The 12,240-nt window shown below is 37.6% G+C and overlaps 2 protein-coding genes and 1 long non-coding RNA gene across 4 annotated transcripts; 2 read left to right on the forward strand and 1 right to left on the reverse strand.

The window, feature by feature from the left end:
* Positions 1-724: 724 nt before the first annotated feature.
* Positions 725-2,465, forward strand: LOC136284106 (uncharacterized). Its single transcript, XM_066173920.1, has 3 exons — positions 725-795; positions 1,146-1,291; positions 1,492-2,465. The coding sequence occupies exons 1-3, from the start codon at positions 725-727 to the stop codon at positions 2,136-2,138; spliced, it is 864 nt and encodes a 287-aa protein (XP_066030017.1). The 3' UTR covers positions 2,139-2,465.
* Positions 2,466-4,461: 1,996 nt separating this feature from the next.
* Positions 4,462-7,450, forward strand: LOC136277006 (uncharacterized). Its single transcript, XR_010715721.1, has 3 exons — positions 4,462-4,837; positions 4,928-5,015; positions 7,316-7,450. It is a non-coding gene; the product is annotated as an uncharacterized lncRNA (long non-coding RNA).
* Positions 6,421-12,018, reverse strand: LOC136277005 (uncharacterized). Of its 2 annotated transcripts, XM_066158595.1 has the most exons (9): positions 11,807-12,018; positions 11,499-11,666; positions 10,903-10,986; positions 10,237-10,309; positions 9,643-9,673; positions 9,044-9,119; positions 8,755-8,834; positions 8,475-8,540; positions 6,421-7,974 (listed from the first exon to the last, which is right to left on the reverse strand). In XM_066158595.1, exons 2-8 carry the CDS (start codon positions 11,538-11,540, stop codon positions 8,483-8,485), a joined length of 444 nt encoding a protein of 147 aa, XP_066014692.1. In that variant the 5' UTR covers positions 11,541-11,666; positions 11,807-12,018; the 3' UTR covers positions 6,421-7,974; positions 8,475-8,482. The 2 variants fall into 2 exon arrangements, with proteins under 2 accessions (XP_066014692.1, XP_066014691.1); XM_066158594.1 differs by lacking the exon at positions 11,807-12,018 and having other exon boundaries at positions 11,499-11,760.
* Positions 12,019-12,240: the final 222 nt, after the last annotated feature.

Consider the following 12,240-nt stretch of genomic DNA (forward strand, 5'->3'; position numbering starts at 1 on the left):
CTATAACTTGAGAATGTTTAAGAATATCGCTGGGTATCCCCCGTTTTATGTGGGGCATGTTCATTCATGTGAAACGTGTAAGCCTTGGTCGCCTACAAGCGAAGATCATCCAAGATATTTTCCTGATGTTACTGGAACAACTTCCAGCCATACCAATATCTATAATGTTTTCAAATTGAGTGTTACTATATTGAATGTTTCCTTTTCTCGGCTAAAACAACATTCGTCATGTTGAGGCGCTCTAATACATAACAGCCATTTCAAAACGCGAAACGTGATCAAGACCGTACCCTTGTGTGACCCTTTCAGTAAATAGAGTACTTGTGTTACTAGAACTGATAAACTAGTTCTCTAATGCTGATCCACATTTGTTTCTTCAGGAGAATATCAACTGCTTTCTCGTAATTCGATCAACTTACTTTTTCACTGAATTGAACTGTCTAAATTTAGAGTTCTGTTATTATGTGTAGTAAAGAGGTTGTTAGCACTGATCCGGCTACGTTTGTTTCAGCTTGAAACTCGATCAACTTCCTTTATGGCTGAATGGACATAAATTTAAGCTCTGCACGCCAGAGGGTACTCACACAAGTAACGAGCCGCCCTTAAGCACGCATGAAGGTTCATTACACAGATTATATACATCGTCAAATTCGCCAAACCAAGTCCTCTCTTGACCAAACGTAGTCAGCCTATAAGACGGTCCTAGAGAATTCAAAACTTCAGAATGAATTTTTGCATCCTACGCATTATTTTCACTTGGGCTTTCTTGACATTCATAAATTTTCAAACAACAAGGTGAGTTAATAAAATTTATACTTTATTTTCCTTAATTTGATTTTCATATTATTTCTTATAAAACTCCCTTCCTGTTTGGGGAACACTTTATAGGAGATCAAGGAACTCGTTAGAATTTGCCCTCTCAGGAACGTGTGGCTTCGTTACTAAGCTGGCATTATCACCAACAGATTATCTCATAGGAACGAGCTTTGTGGAAAACCTGAATTCTTTTATAAAAGCTACATTTGTTTTTACAAATTACCTAAGTAGTGTTTGCCATAATCAATATTAACATAATACGAGGTAAAGACTTCGTCACCCAGTGAAAACGGTTAGTACTAATGACATGGACTGTCTTTATGTCTCAGCGGACAGGATCAGACGAGGTTCAAAGTGCTTGAAATGGACTCGAATGGAACACTTTATCTTCACAAGACTTCGTTGCTGTGCACGAGAGATATTGTCAAACGTCTGACTGAAGGGAAATATCAACTTGCTGAACCGAGAAATTTAGGTAACAAATAACAAACCTTGTTTTGATTTAAGTTTAGAATTTGGGAGCTATTAGAATAATGAGCTACGCTTGTTCGAGGACATGTACCATGTCGAGTTATTAGTTAAAACATTTACTTCCCTTCAGTGTTTTTCATACTTCATGCTAACACAGTTAGAGATGTGTTCATTGTATTTTCGTTATCTAACTTGTCTTTACAGGATTGTCCAAAGAATTCGCAGTGTTGAATTGTAAGGATCTGAAACAGAAAGTTCCTTCAGCTGAATCAGGTGTCTATTGGATAGACCCGGACGGTGGTTCTCATAGTAACGCCTTTCAGGCCTACTGCGATCAACAAATGGATGAAGGAGGCTGGACACTAGTTTGGAGTTACACATTCACAGATTACTCAAGTTTCACGAGTGGAGGAAATGCTGTCACCCCTCGGCCATCTTGGTCAGCTAGTGCCGCTACCGTTCGAATGTCCACAACAGTTCCACTTAGTGAGACGCATTATGAGGCCATGGACTTTGCTTTGTGGCGCAGTGTTGGTGAGGAATTCCTGATCAAGAGCAACATCAACAACTGGATCGCATGCAAGGAAGGTTCTGGTAGCATAGTGCAACAGAAGGCGGGATCAATCACTTGTAAACTGGTTAAACAGGTTTCTGATCAATGCCTCAGTATAGTGCCGAAATCATTAACGTTGAGTAATAACGGAATGTATCTCTCCAGCAGTCACGGTCCTTATTATCACTTCGATGGTAACACAGGCGGAGATTGGCCAACGCATGACCCATGCGGAAAGAGTCAACGAAATCATTTGAAAAGTGTGGCTAATCCTCATGGAAATATTTTTATTCGTTAAACTTGACGTAGATGTGGATGTAGTAATACCACAGATTTTTGGTATCGATTTCGATGTAGTAATATACGCAAATTACGAAGTGTTTTATTACAGGCATATTTTTGCACTATTTTGTCAGCTAATTTTTAGTCTTGATAATTATACCTGAAAATGAAATCATATTAGTTTATATTTGGTATGAAATAAACGTAAATGCTAGTGTTGATGACACCAATTGTGATTGTACTCCTCAAATTGTTGTTGTTCTATTATTTGTTCAGCCCTTCGGTATGCTAACTTTTCTTACAACAACACCATGGATTTTAGTATTCATTCACTATTCTGGCTATCGTCGCATGATACACTAACAAACCTAATCCTTTGTTCATATCATTTTTACGAGGTCATTTTATAAGTTTTGCCCAAAAAATGAAATCGAGGCTTTAATATTATTGTACTTATCATCCTAAATACTATTAAAACAAGAAAACAGGCTTGTTTTCTGAAATGGAAATCTGGTAACAGCGACTCCAGGGTTTCCTCTGACCAACAAACGATAAGTTCCATTCTCAATTGTCAAATAGTTCTCAGTTGTCGATTGATATTTTCGTTAACTATGCGCTGACCTCTTTTGGGTGGAGACAAATCACGGATACCGTGCGTAATTTCCGTGATCCTTTGACTCTCTGGTATATACAGTATCTGATTTCATCTTGCAAAACAATTCACTGCAATACAGACAGATGTTGAGAAAAGAGAAGAATGTCGGCTGAGAAATATCTCTAGATTTTATACCAGATTCTGAGAATTAATGACAGTTATAAACAAAGTATTGCAAACCGTAAGGAGATCCTACATTTACACCATGAGCCGACTCTCTCGTGGCCAGTTATTCAAGTGTTTGCGCCCTGCATCGATCATCAGAAGAACTGGTATGCAGTCACAAAGGAATCATGTGGAATTATTCCACGATTCTTTTCTCAGAATATCTTTTTCAGCCGTTTTCAAGACGAAATCTTCTCCGTATCAAAGCAGGAATGGAGTGTAATGAGCAAAAATGGCGGGAAGAGGCCGTTCGACGAGTGGGTCCCAGAGAAGGGGGGGAGACTCTTCAAAGACAACCAGGCAAAGTGTATATTGTGAGTTCATTTGGACTTTTTGTCGGCCTTTTGCGACCGCGACAAATTTCCGAAAGACTCGTTTTATCTGAATTTTTTGCCAGGATAAAGAGCTATGTGAATGGTGTTTGTGTTGACTCTCGAATTGGCGCCAAAAGCAATGAAGAGCAGACCATACAAAATTTGAATGCAAAACTTGAAAGTCTTGAGCTCGAACTAGAAAAATTGAAATGTTCAAGAAGTTTTTAAGTTGAACGAATGCCGCAACTTCGCTACCCGTAAACAACAGAGATGCTTGGGTGCATAGACCACCCGTATTTCGGTGTGAATTCGTTTCACCTGGCGTTTACAAGGGTATTTTCACAAGAAATTTACTAGATTGACCCGAGCTTTGAAATGCCACATTTCGCTACCCGTAAACAACTGAGATATTTGGGTGCTTGGAACACTCGTATTTCGGTGTGAATCCGTTTTACCTGGTGTTTACAAGGGTACTCTGATAAGAAGATTTTAAGTTGAAAGCGAGTTTTTAAATGCCTGAGGTTCACTACCCGTAAACAACCGAGATGCTTGGGTGCTTAGAATACCCGTATTTCGGCGTGAATTCGTTTCATTAAGGCAATACTGTAGGGATTTGATAATTGATTTTAAACATTTTTCTCAAGAAAACGTTTCTTTTGGGGACGAACGGTCTGGTTGGAAACGTGGTGGAGATTTAGGAAATCCTGTAAAAATGCCTTTGAGAAATTTTGCGCATTCCTGATCGGTTCTATGATTAAAAGCACAGTTGATTGACGTCTCCGGAAGAATGAGGCATTCCTACAACTAATTCAACCTAGACCAGTCCTTGCCAAGATTAGCTCATTTTCACTTAAGACCTCTTTAGACAGGTGGTAGCTTATCAAATGATGTTTTACTTCATCATTGCATTCAGACAGTCGTACCAAACCACTTATAAGCCACGCGATGAACCAAAGTTTTTTCCATCTTTGCTATTAAAAAAGCAGTCCTGAGACATAATGAACGTCTCGCTAACGAACGACTTCTTCCTGTACTTGTAACATAAATAAAAGGTTCTGGTGGAAAAGACACCTTATCTTATACCACTGATGATAAGCGAAAAGGTACCACGGTTAAAAATATATTGATAACTCTATTAATTAATACCAGTTCTAATTTAAAGGAGAAAGTTAGAAGAGTAAAATGAAAGTTGTCTATACCACGAAGCATGCCTTCACTGTTTAGACTGGGAGTCCTAAAGCTTTTTAAGCATGTATTCGAATAAATTATGACGATAGGCCCGCCAACCACCCCACCCCGCGCTATACTGTTTTCACTCAGCGGCTGGTCAGCGGTCACGTTTATGAGGTAAACATAGCGATCGCCTCCTGATCACCGTTCTTGTCGATCCGAAAATCAAACTACCAGCGTGATATTGCCTCGAAGATAGAGCAGTTATGTTATTTGATTCGTACTTCACATTCGAGTCGAAGCTGGGGTGGCACAGGTCATTTCTTGCGGTGGAATCGACGAGGGGAATTCGAGAACAAGTTTTGGTTTTTTAATTGTTGGAAGAAATGGTCGCATGGGGATGTAAGAATGGTAAGTTTAACGAACAATTTCAAATTTGCCGCTTGAATTGAAAGTGAAGTTCATTTAAATTGCTTTCGTATGTATTTCTGACGGTCTTAGATCTACCTGCTTGATTTATATCTGCTACGCTTCATGTTGACGAGTCCCTCAAAATGGCCAGCCAAACTTGGAGATTGCCGAAAATTAGGTAAGTTCACGGATTTATAAAGTTTTCGTAAAGGTCGGGCCGCAAGTTTTTTTCTGTAGGTTCCTTTTCTATGGCACCTACTTCCTAACTATGTTAGTTGTATCAGTTAAGAACGCCTCACTTTTTCAAAAATTTACCTTGAATTTGATCAGTTTTCGCGTGTGTGACTTAAGCGAACTGACACGGTGTCATTCAAGTCTTCCTGTTTCCTTGATTGAAACATGATGTTCACAAAAGTCGCCTCAATAGATAAGATAGAGTTAATATACATGGCTGGGCTATTTTTTTTTTGCTGAGTTCCGTAGTTTTTTGTAAATTGTCCTCCAAACTTGTCTCAAATTAATGTCTAGAAAAGTGTCACGACAAGCCTTCGGTCGAGCGAAATTTAATTTCAGTAAAACTCTGAAAAATAAAGAGATCCGATCAGACGGATTGTGATTTTAGTATAGGTACATGAATGTCTCACAATACACAAGAAATGAGCGAAATCCATGTCTCAAGCAAAATCGACCAGACCGCTCTTACAGAGACACTCTCTTAAGTGGTTCAAAGCTCGTCATGTCGAAACATACGCAATGACTAAATCGACAGAGAAAGAAAGATCCAGATCCGCTATCAATCTCGAGATCGAACTTGCTGTTGTCCTAGGGAAAGCAAATGTTTAGTTTCAGTTTCAACTAGCAAGTCATGGCCCGCTAAAATTACATTACAAGACAATGTACTTACCAGTGAGGCTAATTTCCGTGCCTTGAGGAACAACTGATAAATGCTGTCGTTTTTCTTTCGATCTTTTCACTGCCGCTGTGGATCGTGATAGTCGAGCTTGCACGAAGACTCCGCGCCGTTTTCTTCCAATCGAAACGTCCCGATCTACGTACATCGGAGGTGAAAACAAAGCGCAATATAAAAGATTATACTTTAACTAATATTGTATTTGACGACGATGAATAACCACAATCTTTTCACTCGAGATAAGATTTGTCATTCAGCAAATCAAGAATCGTAATAATTCCGTCTAGTTAAGAGAAACCATAGTTCTGCAAATGAATGAATTCCTAATTTGTATATCCAAAACGAAATCAACTTAGCAAAATGAAACAGGGTTAAACTCGTTTATAGAGCCGTTAAGCTTTGCAGTTTAAGCATACGAGCAATAATTTTTAACAACACCCTAAATGGATCTTACACAGTGGGGGAATCAGCCGTCTCTAACAGAGTTAAAAGGAGGACTAAAGAAAGTTGACTGCAGATTGAGGGGGGGGGGGGGGGTATCAATCAAATACCACAGAGCTTTATAAGGATATCGGTAAATGCTATCGTTAAAAAATCAAAATACTGCGTCCCACACCACCCCCGCCCTTAGGAGTTCCCTTTTTCAAAGGGTGCGGTAAATTCGTCGGTGAAGGTAAGGACTTCAATTGACCTTTACAAAGCCTTTTTCGTCATTGATACTTCCAAAGGTGGCCGCTGTTCATAAAGTGGCTTCCTTTAGGGGGAGTGGGAGGGGGATAGGGAGGGGGAGGGGGTGGTGGAGTCACAAATTTCACAATGTAACAGCTTTGATAGAGCTAAGACGAAAATTAGCATTCTTAGTTAAAAAAATAAGTATATTCACATTTAGTCACCTGAAAACATCAAGTTCTGCCTTTACAGGTAATTATAAAGCAATTCTAACAAAAACCTACCATAGCTATATCTAATACAAATCACAAAAGCTTTTCAATACAAAGGAAATCGATGTTTTGGTTGGTACTTTTCAGAGGATTGGAAAGGAATTTTTTTTCCCTTATGTCTGTTACTGTAAAAGTATGAAGAAAACTTTGCATATTTGAAACTCATTCATTTAGAATTAATAAAAATATTATTTTATTAGAAGATGTAAAGAATTCAATTCACTCTTCAGTTTAATGAAGATCTGCATGAAAAAACATAAAGTTGAAAATTCACAATGTTAAGTGTTTATTGAATGTTCTGGAGCCTTGATTCAAGGCTGGTATCCTTCACAAAATTGAAAAATTTCTTTCTGTCATTGTCTAGTTTTTTTGCCAACATTTTTGGCCAATTTACAATGGTAATAGGACTGAGTGGAGTCTAATTTGGTCTGTTGTTATCATACACATGATTAACAAAATTAGACAACCACGAAGCAAGAGACCAATTTGTCAATCACGAGTATGATTACAGAAAGAATTGGATGACAAAGTCTTGTCACCAATCAATCATAATTGCTACAATTTCCAAAAACAAATATGTTTAGGTCAAACATCTCTCCATTGGGAAATTTTTCAATTTTTTTTTAGGATAAGTGGCTGTTGCTATGGTTATTGTGATTAACTCTGTGATTGATGGATTTGGCTGAGTGGACTGAGTGGTATGATTGGTTGCTTCAACAGTCCAATTACAGGTGTGTGATTACAGCCAACTGTTTGATTACGCTGTCCATTGAGAGCTGTACAGAATGATAAGTGAAAAATAAAGCAGCTAATGCACCAATCACATTTGAAGAAATTGTAATGGTTATGATTAGTGCATTAGTGCACTGTTTCAGGCATTCAGTTGGTAAAACAGAATGTATGGTAAACAGCGCTATAGTAGCAGAGAAGTGAAAAAGTCTCTCTGGCTATTTCACTTTTCTGCTCCAGTCTTGCTCTGTTTTACTTACTGAATGCCGAGAACAAGCCAATGCCTGAAACACCCTTCTGTCGTTTTAAAAATTATCTTTGTATTATCCGTGTCAAATTAACATAATTTAGTTTCAAAAAGAAAGTTAGCAAAAAATTATGGTCACCCAAATTTACGGTGATGTCTATTTTCTCTGTGCTCATTGATTAAGCAGATTTTTTCATGTCATTCAATAGTTTGGCCAAAATGGCATAGGTATCTCTTCCATTCTTCATTCAGCATATTGGATAAGACCAGCTTGCAGGCTCAACACCCTTTGCCTATTGTAACGGATCATCTATATTACAAAAAAAAACAAACAAACAAAAATTAAAATGAATTGAGTAAGCACATTACCTGCTGCAGTTAGAGCCACGTGACAATTATTTATATTATCAGCCATTTCCCCTCTGTTTATTTAGCCAGCACAACTCATCACCAAACCACCAGATATGGTCTGAAAACATTTGTTGATGTGCAATTTTATCTCTTTGGCTTCTCGGAGGTAAATAGAACTTGCTAATCACTTTTGAGTTAGCCAATCAGCATGTGTGAAAGGCACTATTAACTTGTGTGGTATAACCTAATTTTTTAATATTCAGAATTTAACATGAAAACAGCACAAATGTTCATATAATCATTTGACATGTGTCTTACATGTACACCAACAATAGGTTGGTCTGCCTGTAAAACACACTGAGAAATGCAATCAGGTAAGAGTGGCATGCAAAATTTTATAACTAAACAGTAAGAAAGTCTAAGTAAAACAAAAGGTTTTTTTTATATCATTTTATTCACCTTTTTCTTTACAGCTTCTCAAATTGAATTGTATGCTTCTTCTGCATCATCTGTACCTTTTTGAAGCTGAAAATAACAAAAAAAATGTGCAAAACAATTTAGGATTTTTCAATTCTGATGTTCACCATAATTATTCAGAGGCTTGACTTGAACTTTGAGTCTATTGCTAAGTGCAGCCTTATGTGAATCATGTCAAGGAAGATAAACAGACTAAGATCAGAGAGAGAGGTATCAAAGAAATGTGCATCACATGCAAAGCACATGTTTGTCAGAACCTCACCATTTCTTGGTTCTTGGGTTTGACTTCTTCCAGTGCTTTTGTGGCATTCTCAGTTTACATCTACAACGGAAAAGCATCTCCTACAGGGCAAGAGATGGACAAAACAAGTGCATTAGACAGTTCAAATTATCATTTAAGGACAGCAAGAGGAAATAACTAAAAACAAATGAGCTTTCAAAGTTTGGGCACTGGAATTGTAATCTAGAAGTCCCACATTCCAGCTCATCTGTACTTAATGGTTCCAGATTCAATTATACTGCAAAGCACTGTAAATTTAAAAAAAAAAAACCTCTCCAAGCTGGTTCCTGTTTCTGTTCCACCATTCCAGCCTTTGTTTGCAAGTTTTCCCTTCCCTTTTGCCTTGCCTGGCAGTACAAAAATGAAATGCAAATTACTCTAAGGGGTGCTTTTTCTTTAGATAACCATGCCCTTGTGCTACATACACATAAATGACTTTAAAAAAATTTAATGCGATAGAGATGGAGATGGTAGAACCCAGTCTCCTCATTCAAGACATGACCTGCAAACCTTTTGAGAAACAGGAAATAGATCGGTCAACAGTCTGACTGACGACTTTTTGTTGATGTTTGGTTATTTTTGGCTTTTCTTTTCTTTCTTTTTTAGATGCACAGCAATCCTGAGCTTGTCTCTCAGCTGTGATAATGCTCTCATCCCACCCCACCCCACCCCCAAAAGGTCACCTCCTTTCCCCTTCCCTATCCCCACCCACAAGAGAAAAGCTGAAATTTTGCAACATCCTGATACATTACAATACTAAATTAATAATAATTCAAGTATCTCTTTGCTACCATATGAATTTTGCTATCTCACTTTTAACAACCATAAAGAAGATTTAACACACTGCAGTACAGAGACATTGCTACATACCTTGCTGACTGTGCACCATTTTGGTAAAGTTCTACAAAACACATATAGAAACAAAAAGATTAATTGAAGGAATCTATAGATTGATGGCTACACTTAGATCAGCCAAACACCAACAACTAATGTTGAAACACTCTTAAATAAATATAAAAAGTTAAAAAGTATAATATATCATTCATTAATCTACCATAGATAAAATAATTGAAATTCACTTTCTTATGCAATGTAATGTGGCTTAATTAACACAACTTCCTACTGATGTGGCATTTTGGAATTCGTTTTTTTTTTTTGGCATGGTGCAGAATACAGGTTTAGATTAAACTTGATAAGAGGTAAGTATTTTTGTCATCAATCCTTAAATTCCCATGACTGACGAAGATATAATTTCTCCTTTCAATAATAGTACAATATCAACCAGACAAGTGATGAGAGTAAAGAAAAATATCAATTAGAGTATTATCAGCTGATCCAAAACCATATTCTCCAAACTAATATCACAAGAATTGCAAGACAGACAGCAAGGAGAATTACTGATGAGCAATGGGAGATGCAGCACTTTAATACATTTTTGGTGGGTTTATTATTACTATTACTGACCCCATATGTCTCCTTGGTAACTGGTGTCTACTGTTCCACAAAATCTCTTTTCTTCTGAAATTCTTCCAAGATCCTAAGCAAGAGGAATAACTTCCGCTTATTTGTATTTCTGGGAAGGTTAAATTCAAAAGAAAGTTAGGTAATCAGTGAGCACAGTCTTGTTATTTGCACTTTGGCAAAAGTGTTTCTTCACCCGCAGGAAAGATTGAATCTACACGAGCTGCTAAGAGGCCTGCAAGGAGTTTAACACTGAAAAGGAAGGACCAAGTATTCAGCAGTTTTACCCCTAAGAGTGACTGACATCTAATTTCTCCTTAACATATCCCCCTGAATCAAACATTAAGGTCAGGATAATTAAGGAGCTGATCACAGACTAAAGAAGCTCTTGATTGTTAGACAAATTCTCCATGTCAGAATCTTAGGAAATGTTCAGAGAACAGTGTGGAGAATATGCATACTGATGTTAGGGTGTGAAGGGTTAAAACACTGTCCCTCTGTATACCATAATTCAAACTACAATTATTCATATTTACAGCCCTGAATGAGACATACACTGTATGTTATTGAAAAACAATGATTCAGTGATATCACAATTTAACTAAATAAAGACTTCTTAGATAAAAAAAATCAAACCAAAACAAAAAAAACCCATGGAACATTTTGTACCTTGTGACTATGATGCCTGAAATCATCCACAGCTTGTGATAGACTTGTTATAAGACCTTTTTTCACTTTGCTTCTAGCTAGCAGCTATGTGATAAAAAAAAAGTGTTCATACACTACACTGTAAGTGAGCATGAGAGATGCCATAGACAAACAGTTAGCCAATGGTCACTGAATTGAAAAGCCAGGCCAATCAATTACTCAGAGCAAGGAGTTTAATAATGATTATCAAACTTAGTTTTGCCAAGTTGGAACAGACATGCTGTTACAAAAGCATTCCCCCAGTCATATACATACAATCTGCAAGAAAATTGTCAACACATTACCATTGAAATGGCAATATTCCGGAATAGCATACCAATTATATTCCTTATTTTTAACTCTTCTTCTCATGTACAATGTTTCTTTAATTGTTTTACACCATTCTACAACATTGACTGGTTGATAAGGTTACTGCAGTTCACTTTTTCTACTCCATTTCTACATACTTCCTTGGAAGTGGCTCAGTGGATGTTGTGTCAACTGATTTTGTCTTAAAAACATTTCTGATCACTAAAGATGAAAATAGCAATTGTTGATTTTATGAAACATATACCTACTATGGAGTTTAAACCAAGTGTCGTTTTGCCATGGTATGCCATTTTACAAATTTTGGGGGGGAAAATCACCCACACTTAAAGAGATGTGGCCAAATGCCTGTAAGACTTTCATTTCCTCTTTCAAAAACATTTGCAAAGGCTGAGTGGCCGACAACAAGTTCAAGAAATCTGAAAGACATAAAAATTACAACTCTTGAGATGGAAGGGCGTGAAATTGCGCCTAATACAAGCGCCAATGCGACTCAATTTTTCACTATGACGACCAAATTGTAATGTGATTGTGTGGGCCTCAGTTACTGTCAACTTACTTTTATTGTAAACAGTGGTACAACCAGAATTCCTCAAAACAAGAACGATAACCACACAACGTCGAGCCTGCCATGTGTCCCTGCATTACGCATGCGCGAGACCTATAACCGCAGACCTGATATGTTTACACAAATCCTGAAATTAGTCGCCAAATTGGAAAAACGCGGCAAATTTCCTCGTTAAGTCTGTTTCCAAAACGCGCGCAGCACATCTCGATCGATACCTAGACGCCATCTTGTATTTAGGTGAGCTTGAACGTTGTATATCATCCATCCTAGTGTCCACTTTATAGCAGGTTAAAGATCTTATCCCTAACGTAATTTTGGAGGGTCTATCAAGAACGCTGACAGCGTTAAAAAAACGTTTTGTTTGTCTTTGAAAATGGCGATCAACGTTTTTTGAATCGGCTACCACTTTGAAGAATTTAGGAGCC

Source organism: Pocillopora verrucosa, chromosome 11 (genome assembly GCF_036669915.1).
Source record: "Pocillopora verrucosa isolate sample1 chromosome 11, ASM3666991v2, whole genome shotgun sequence".
Taxonomy (NCBI): Eukaryota; Metazoa; Cnidaria; class Anthozoa; order Scleractinia; family Pocilloporidae; genus Pocillopora; species Pocillopora verrucosa.